We start from the raw sequence: 8829 nt of genomic DNA, 5'->3' as shown, positions 1-8829 counted from the left end.
CTCCGACCTGGGTTCCAAGCTCGTGGAAGCAGCCGGGGGCGGGTCTTCTTGCATCTCACTACCGGTAGGCGGAAGTGCGGGATCGGAAGTTGCGCGATCAGCCAGCGCCGACTCTGAGCCGCGCACAGGCACTGTGGAAGTGCTCGGTGCTGTTATGGCTTCTAGTGGGATAGCAGTTAGCGCCTCCGGCTCGGCCAACGAGGCCCCCGAGGTTCCAGACAACGTGGGAGACTGGCTCCGCGGCGTCTATCGCTTCGCCACCGATCGGAACGATTTCCGGAGGTAACCGAGGCTGGCCCCTCTCTGATCCTCATAAACTTGTATTTCCCTTCCTTATGAGGCTGGCAATCCTAGGTGGGTTTTTTTTTTTTTTTTTGTTTTTTAACCACATTGACAACGTAGTGGTTTCGTGGTAACTTTCTGTGTTTTGTTGAGGCCGTAGGCTTGTAAAATGCGTTGCTGTCAAAAATATCTGCCACGTGCTTCTCAAGGTATCTAGAATGTCGACCTGGGCTGTAGCGATGGTTCAGCGGGTGGAAGCGTTTGCCGCCAAGCCTGAGGACTTGAGTTAGATCCCTGGTACCCGCAAGGTGAAGGGAGATAACCAACTCCTGTACTCTGATCTCCACACTTGCAGTGTCAACATGCAGTATCACACACATACAATTTAATGAATTTTTTTTTTTTTTATTTTCGAGACAGGGTTTCTCTGTAGCTTTGGAGCCTGTCCTGGATCTAGCTTTTGTAGATCAGGCTGGCCTCGAACTCACAGAGATCCGCCTGCCTCTGCCTCCCAAGTGCTGGGATTAAAGGTGTGCGCCACCACTGCCCGGCCTGAATGTATTATTTTTAAAAAGTCACCCTGACCTAGGAGGAGGGAAGAGATGCCAAGGCATAAATCGGAATTTTACGTTAGAGTGTTAAGTTGGCCTTTGCTTGTGTTAGGAATAAACTCGAAATTCTCACGTGCATATTGTGCGACGTATCACTATACCGAGTGTTGATCAAAACCTCCAGAAGGTGGTGTTGACGTAAACTTCCCATGGTATGTCATTAGCTCCATCAAACTCAGTGACCTCAGGGTTAATGAAATATATTTTCTACTTAGGAACTTGATCCTCAATTTGGGACTCTTTGCTGCGGGAGTTTGGCTGGCCAGGAACTTGAGTGACATTGATTTGATGGCACCTCAGCCAGGGGTGTAACCAAGTAAGCACTTAATTTTCTGTCTCTGCCTATTCCAGTTGTGAAAGACAGCAATTCTGTTCAGCTATTCACAGAAAGTAGGAGAGACCTGGTGTAAATCCTCACTCTTGGATTTCTAGGTGAAAGCAGTTTCCTTTTTGTTTTCCAGTTTCTAATACCATCTGTTATCTGGTTGCAGAGAATGGAATTGCTGTGTACTCAAACTTCCCACGACAGCCTACTGTCTAGGACCACCACAAGATACTACCCCCATGGCAGCTGAACCTCCACCCCCTGGGCAGCCCCCAGCTTCAGCTCAAATGTTGACTGCACAACTGTGTGTGCATCCCTACATTTCTGCAGAGGTGATCTCTGCCCTTGTCCCGAGAGGAGTAGTCATGGTTCTTGAAAACAGATTTCAAATAAAGCCTGCACACAAAGACGTTTTATTCTTTTAATAAGAAACTTCTTTCAAAACCACGGTGTAAAAAGTCAGTTTACAAACCCCCCCCCCAAAAAAAAACATGATTTGTGTTTCACACTCAAGAGACAGCAATGAGCCCCAAACATGAATTGTAATGGAGATGTTTGTCTCATTTAAAAGAGAAAATAGAAAAAAAAAAAAAACTTGAAAGGGAACCTCCTGCTCCACAGTGATAAAGCTGAACTGCACAGCTGACTCTCGAGGAGTTACTGCTGGTGAGCATTCCTGGGGAAGAAGCCATTAGATGTTGTTGGGCATTTTAGTTCACCAGGTGGGTTTTCCAGGAACCAGGGAGGCACTGTTTTTGGAATAGAGTGAGATTTGGTGGCAGAAGAGATGTGTGGGTGGAGTCAGCCTGTTAGTGGGCATAAGGAAGCAACTTCCTACCCCCAGACTTATGCTAGTACCACTGTCTGTGTTCTGTGGAGAGACTCCTGTGGCTTTGGGACAAGGTGGTGCTAGAAGTAGGCTCTCCAGAGTCTCATTTAGTCAAATTTACTGGCATTAAAAAAAAAAAAAATACTGCTTTTTTGTGCAAAGGCCCCTTTGTAACTGGTCTTGGATTACAGGGCGTGAATGAGAAGGGCCAGTGTAACCGGGCCACAGCTGCATGACGATGACAGAGTTACTGCTGGCTGCTTTCCAGAAACTCATGATGTGACTTCCAAATACCCACCGAAAGAAAGCGGGGGGGGGGGGGGGGGGGGGGAGTTTTTTTTTTTTTTTTTTTTTGAGGCAGGATATCTGCAGCCTAGGCTGGCCTCAGTTGAAGATGGCCTTGAACTCCTTATCTTGTTGCCTCCACAGCCGAGTGTGCTCTACCACAAACTCTGAGCCTCAGGCTTGCTAGGTAAGCACTGCACTGACTAAGCCATGTATGATACGGGCTGGGGATACTATTTTCTTGTGAATGAAGAACCTGTGTGATGTGATGCGGGCCAGCAGAAACTGAGTAATTTCAGGCCTAGAATTGGCTTCACATGAATCAAGATCCTAGAGTTTATTCTGAGTCACAGATACTCTGAAGTCTGTTTTAGAAACTATTAAGAGACTGGGCTTCATGGCACATACTTAATCCCAGAGGCATGTGGATCTCTGCGGCCAGCCTCGTCTAAATTCCAGGCTAACCAGGGCTACACAGTGAGACCATGCCTTGAAAAAAGGGGGGGGGGGCAGGATCATGACTATGAATACACGGATAAGGCTTGGGTTTGAAGTCATTACTTCCAAAGGCCCATAAAGTGATTAGGAAGCAGCTTTGTAAGCTGTATTATAGATGCAGAACCCCACATGACCACAGCTAAGCTAGGAAATAGCAGCCTGGTTTTGTTGTTTTGAAGAATAAAACCTTAAAGTGTGCTATATAATCCTATAGCTGAGTAGTCTAGTTAGTTAAAAAAAATTCTATTTTGAAAATCAGAATCTAGATTAAGACATAGCTTTTAAAAATATAGGTTTTTTTTTCATTCCAAATTTAAGATATAATCTCAAGTAACTTTACTCTTGCTTTTTGAAGTCATAACGCTGGTTTGGCAGTTTTTGTTTGAACTGGTTTACGTGACCTGGAACCCACTGTCTCAGGCATGCTAGCTAAGTGCCGTAGCAGTGAGCTATTTTGTCAGCAGCTGTTATATTTTTTTTTAAAAGTACATGTTTGTTTATTTATTTATGTATGTATGTATACAATATTCTGTCTGTGTGTATGCCTGCAGGCCAGAAGAGGGCACCAGACCCCATTACGGATGGTTGTGAGCCACCATGTGGTTGCTGGGAATTGAACTCAGGACCTTTGGAAGAGTAGGCAATGCTCTTAACCTCTGAGCCATCTCTCCAGCCCCCGCAGCTGTTGTATTTTAAAAGAAACATGCCAGCATAAGTATGGACAGAGTGAACAAAAGTGACCGCTTGCCCATAGCTACTAAGCTGTGGTGTAGTTAGAGCCATGTGTGAGTTGACAAGTAAATGGCGGTTAAAGGATAATCCTGGACTGAGAGCAGACAGGAATGTGGAAGAGATGACGTGCACAACCCTGAGAAGGCGCTTTAGCGCTGACAAAAAGAGAACCACCACTCTTAGCTGGTAAAAACCAAGTGTGACCCTGGAAAATTTCACCCCAAAGATGCACTCTTTACCTAATTAGTCCCAATTAGGAACTGGGCTGAGAGACCCAGTACCAAATGCACTTTGAATGGCGAGCCTGTCAACACCTTTGGGGAAGTCTCACGAGCTCAGCAGAAACCCTTGGGCTGGAGTGAAAGACAGGCTGTGAACAGCCCGACTCTTGCTAACCTTCCAGTCACTTAGCACCATCACAGCTGCATCTGCCCAGGAAGTCCTGAGAGTGGTGGTGTCAGGGACATCATTTTTGCATCACTCACTGTGCATATTACACAGTGTACTGGTTTGTTGTACAATCTAAAGGTTCACATGTGGGGGGATTTTTTCCTACACTGCTTCCTGATGGTTTGTGCAGAAGGACTCCAGAATTGATGAAGATTCCACTGCCACTGATTGCCTAACTTCTGATCATTTGGCTCTCCCAACTAGCTGGAAACCCTTCCACACATAAGCTGCAACCCCAGATAGGGATGTGGTACACATTCAGGAAAGGGTCACTTTCCAGAAAAGGTCAGCATTAATGTTCAGCATATACAAGAGGCAATGAACAACAGTAATGTATGTTGGCTGCCTTGAAAGACAGCTATCTGATGGAAGATTATAAATACAATTATGGACACTGGAACTCAAGAACTTGCTGGTAAGGACAATTTGCATTCATACACAGGAGATAACAATGTTCTATAAAATCTGATAGCACATACCCTTTAAACACTACAGATCCACCTGCCACTTGACATAACAAAAAGGAACCCTTCCCCTTAACTTTTCAATCTCATGCAAACTGTAATTAAGAACAAGGCACCAAATTTTATGAATTGTATAAAATTAGTTCACAAAGCTTTATCAGTAAAACAAATGTCAGATCTCCCTGGCTTCCCCCCATCCCCGCCACCATGTTTTCATTCTGCACTACTGTCGACCTCTCAGCACTCCGGAGCACTGCCAGCCAGCCCACCGCATTGGTTTGTCCCCTGAATGTGGATGGAGCTGAAGGCATAACCAGAGTAGGGGACTCACACGATCATGGACTCTAGAAGCCTTGCCACCGTGAACAAAAATAAACTCTGCTATCGAGTCCATAGGACACATGAACACTTCTACAGTTTACAGCTTTATTCATGGCATTTTTAGAGACATCTAGAAGTTCTTTACCATGTGGCACTGCCCTCCCATTTCAGCCAGAGGGGCTGGTTAAAGCTGGTAAAGCTGGCAAGAGCTCTGCCTGCCATTTGATGAGAGCTGCAGTTTCTGGCTGCCACGGGTATCCCTGCTACTTCTGCACTAGCATGGGTGCTGCTCTTAGAGGCAACCACAAGCATGAGGGCCAGGCTAGACTGAGGTAAGAAATCATTTTTGAGGGCTGGGGTGTATTCATCTTGGCTGGCTACAGTGGTAAGTAAACACACCAGCCGATTACAAAGGGTTCAGAGAGAGAGAGACTGCTGCTGGCAGAGCAGCACCTGGCATTTGGCCTGGGGCCAGCTAGTCAAAGTCTATCTGTTCTCTTCAGAATGTTTCAGTGTGATGCCAACTGACACAGCCCTCTTAGGCGCTGCAGGCAGCTGAGAGAGCGCAGCACAGCAAGGCAGCCCAGACAGTGCACAGTGCTTCTACAACAGAGATTCATGCTACTGCTCCTGCTGCCTGAAGTGCTGTCTGTGGTTGCGGTGGCACCTTCAAGAGGGTGGCTCAGTGGAGACAGCTAGTTTTAGTTAGAACTCATTTTAACTCATTAATCTCATATGTGGGTGTTCAGGTCAGCTAAACATTTATAAAGTTCCCATTCTGCTTACTGGTCTTGCTGACAGTTGATATAAAACTTTTTTTTTAAATTGAATTAGAACCTTCTAATTTTCCTTTAAGTGTTTATATTGATTAATGTTTTCCCCTCTAAACCAGTCAGATCTGTATTCTCTGCCTGCAAGTTCTCTTTCTAGAATAAATAACACAGGGTTTAAGATGAGGTGCAATCCAATCTTGTTTCCTTTTTTACTCCCAATAGTTTGTTATTTTCATTTTTCAGACAAGGTCTCACAATGTAGCCTCAAACTCATAATCCTCCTGCCTTACCCAAGCAAGTGCCGTCCTTCCAGGGGTGTACCAGCACACCGAGCTTTGTTTTTGAATGGGCTTTGCTACCATGGTAACAAATCACTATCATGTACCTTGGTAATGTGGACCTCAGGGTACAGCTTTATATCAGAACCTCAGGCAGCGTGGACAACCGGGACACTTTAAAACAGTGTCCTGGAGAGGAGGAGGCCGTGCAAAGCTCACAAAAAAGCCTGCAGTAGACAGTAAAAACCAAACAGCACAAAAATGCCATACATTATCGCTTCCAAATAAAAGCTAATACAGAAACCTCACAGTGTTGTAAAACAAGTTTAAATCTAGCCACCCATCCCTGTCAGGGAGCTGTTTTCTGTCTGATTTCTTCCATGTCTCAGTGATGTCTGGCAGGCCTACGAGAGTTCATCTCCAATGAGGGCAGCAGTAAATACTACGGGTGTGCCTGGGAAATGGAACAGTGCGTCCTTTAGCCTCACTGTCTCTGTGCCCCACCCCTTCAACTCCCTTCAAGTGACAACTGTACTACATTAACACAAGCTACTTATTCACAGGAGAGGCTGTGGGCACTGCACAGGTCACTGCAGAGAGAATGAGAGTTTACTGTGCTTCTGTCTGGGCATTTGACTCCATTTAGAAATGGAGCAAATTTTAAAGATGTGTTTTTACTAATAGCAGAGTAAAAGACAGAAGTCTCTCTACTGCATGGACTGAGGGCAGGAGAGAATGGGTAGCAGAGTGGGAAGAGAACATGAAAGGCCACAACCAAGAGCTGGACACATGGTCAGTTCCTAGGGAAGCGAAAGCTCCAAACCTTGTGAGCACCAATGTTGTAGGTGCAGGAGAGAAGCTACATAGCACACAAGGTGAGACCCTAGGGCAGCAGGCACTGGGACAATCCCCACTCGCCTTCCCGAATTCTGAGAAGGCTTCTGACCACTGACCCAAACCACAAGCTGGTTCCAGACCTGAGCCAGGGTCCTGCTACAGGACTGGAGGAGTCAGGAGTGTCCGGCTTAACATGCGCAGACCGACCATGCGCTGGTCTGTGCCTCCTATGACTGCCTCTTCAAAGGGAAAGGGCTGCTAGGCCCCATCTCCCAGTCAGTGTAGAGTGAGATGACAGCACCTCAGGAGAAGCCTAGCTCTAAAAAGCCTTCCTATTTGGCACAGGGAGATCTGCTCTATGCCCCTTACTCCCTTGATGGTCACCTCTTCTGTGAGATAAATCCTGTGGCTTTACCTTCCACTTGGAACCAATCTTTCCCACCAGCTGCCAGCCCTGGGCCCCTCCTCATGTGCTCTGTGCAATGCTGCAGAAAGATCCTGATTAGTAGGGGGCTCACGACAGAGAGAAGACAGACATGGCTGCTCTCCTGGCTGGGTGATCACTTGCCCACCCCCCTCCAGGTCCCTCAATTATCCAGAAGCAACTGACAAAAGAATCTTCATAGAAGTTACTCCTTTAGATTTGTTTTATGAAAGGAGGGAATTTTAAAATGTTTTCAAAAGTGACTACCAATTTTTTGACAGGGCAGAAATCACCTGGCATTCTCTCCTTTAGGCCTAGAGAGGCAAGCCCAGTGATCTGTTACTGTGCAAGCCTTATTACCCATGAGGAAAAAGGTAAGGACATTTTAATGCATGCCTCCCAGTCAGGGGAGCGTGTATGTTCTGCCTTCGACCTTGCTGCTGGACTGCACCTGAGCTCGGAGTTGGGTTTCTGAGAGTCTTGCGCTGCCCTGAACTGTTCTTCGAGTGTAAAAAAGGATGTAGGCCTGGGTTTTGCACACGTCCTCTACACTGCATACATCCAGCTTTGAGTCATTGCAGTGGACCCAAAAACCTAGGAAACCAAAAGAGAGAAAGAGAAAATGACAAGCTAGTTTACATCTCTAGACAGGTGCTGCCAGGAGATGGGGAGAGAATGCGGGGGGCAGAGCCACCTTCTGATTACTGGTGGGGAGGCAGGGTCACTGTAATCCCTTTCACCCCACTATCACCAAAAAGACTCTTGCCTTCGGTACTGATGGACCAATTTTGTCCTTGTTTCCTTTATCTCTTTTTATTGTCTGCTAAAGCCTCCACAGTGCCCCAAATGTTCTCAGAGTCATTTGAGTGAGACTAGAGATTTGTAACATATCACCGTGAAGTTAAAGGACCCCATTCTTTTTGCATGACCAAGAAGGAAGCTGAGGTCTGCAGAAATTCCATCAGTAATCAATACTACAGATGATACTGTACTAACCTCCAGCACTAGATCTAAGTACTTAGATATGGTTAGTTCTGTTCATTCCTAAGCATAACCTTATATCCTTACCAAACCCCCAACTTTCATAAATCTTCTCACTGAATCTTAATGTATCTAATTTGTCCCTAGCTGACCCAGGGGGATGGAAATAATGCAAAGCAATACAGTGTGAACAAACCAACCCTTTTCCATGTCCCCGACCCTACAGAGTAAAGCGCACGCACCTCCCTCTGTGTTGTAGCAATAGGCTGTGTAGTGTCCTGAGCCAAACCCTTTCCCGTGATGCATGACCACTGCGGAGAGATCATAGGCAAAGGTCTCTTTGTCAAGAGAGGAGAGCATGTCCCTGCAGCAGTAAGGTTCCATGGTTAATACCTGGTCAAAGACGACATGGACCCCAATCTTCTCACGATGATTACGGCCAGACCACCTAGAACATGGAATGAATTTCTTACTCATTAAACTAGTTAAACAAGAAGCTAGGAAAATAACTTTTCTCTTTTTGCCCCCCCCCCCCGCTAATCCATGTGCATATCTGCTGTGACAGTTCCATGGAGTATTTGAACCTACAAACCCCTAAAGAACGGTTCAGAGCTGGGTAATGGTGGCACACACCTTTAATCCCAACACTTGGGAGGCAGATGTAGTAGGATCTCTGTGACTTTGAAGCCAGCCTGATCTACAGAGTGAGTTCTAGGACAGGCTCCAAAGCTACAGAGAA

The 8829-nt window shown here is 46.1% G+C and overlaps 2 protein-coding genes across 7 annotated transcripts in view; one reads left to right on the top strand and one right to left on the bottom strand.

Moving 5' to 3' along the window:
- Positions 1–82: 82 nt before the first annotated feature.
- Tomm6 (translocase of outer mitochondrial membrane 6) lies at positions 83–1650 on the top strand. The gene is made up of 3 exons (XM_041656269.1): positions 83–282; positions 1109–1209; positions 1385–1650. Exons 1-2 carry the CDS (start codon positions 155–157, stop codon positions 1203–1205), a joined length of 225 nt encoding a protein of 74 aa, XP_041512203.1. The 5' UTR covers positions 83–154; the 3' UTR covers positions 1206–1209; positions 1385–1650.
- Positions 1651–3420: 1770 nt separating this feature from the next.
- Positions 3421–8829, bottom strand: part of Usp49 (ubiquitin specific peptidase 49) — a 61775-nt gene continuing 56366 nt past the window's right edge. For 5 of the 6 annotated variants that reach the window (XM_041655581.1, XM_041655580.1, XM_041655583.1 and 2 more), the window contains 2 exons: positions 8333–8538; positions 3421–7703 (listed from right to left, as the gene is read on the bottom strand). In XM_041655581.1, coding sequence (XP_041511515.1) covers positions 7513–7703; positions 8333–8538 — 397 coding nt within the window. In that variant the 3' untranslated portion in view covers positions 3421–7512. The remainder of the gene's footprint in view (positions 7704–8332; positions 8539–8829) is intronic. The other variant, XM_041655586.1, reaches the window with a different exon arrangement.

Source organism: Microtus oregoni, unplaced genomic scaffold, assembly GCF_018167655.1.
Source record: "Microtus oregoni isolate MIOR12 unplaced genomic scaffold, Mior012 000007F_ref0000211, whole genome shotgun sequence".
Taxonomy (NCBI): Eukaryota; Metazoa; Chordata; class Mammalia; order Rodentia; family Cricetidae; genus Microtus; species Microtus oregoni.
The sequence above is the reverse complement of the archived record's forward strand: the minus strand, read 5'-3'. Positions and strand labels throughout refer to the sequence as shown.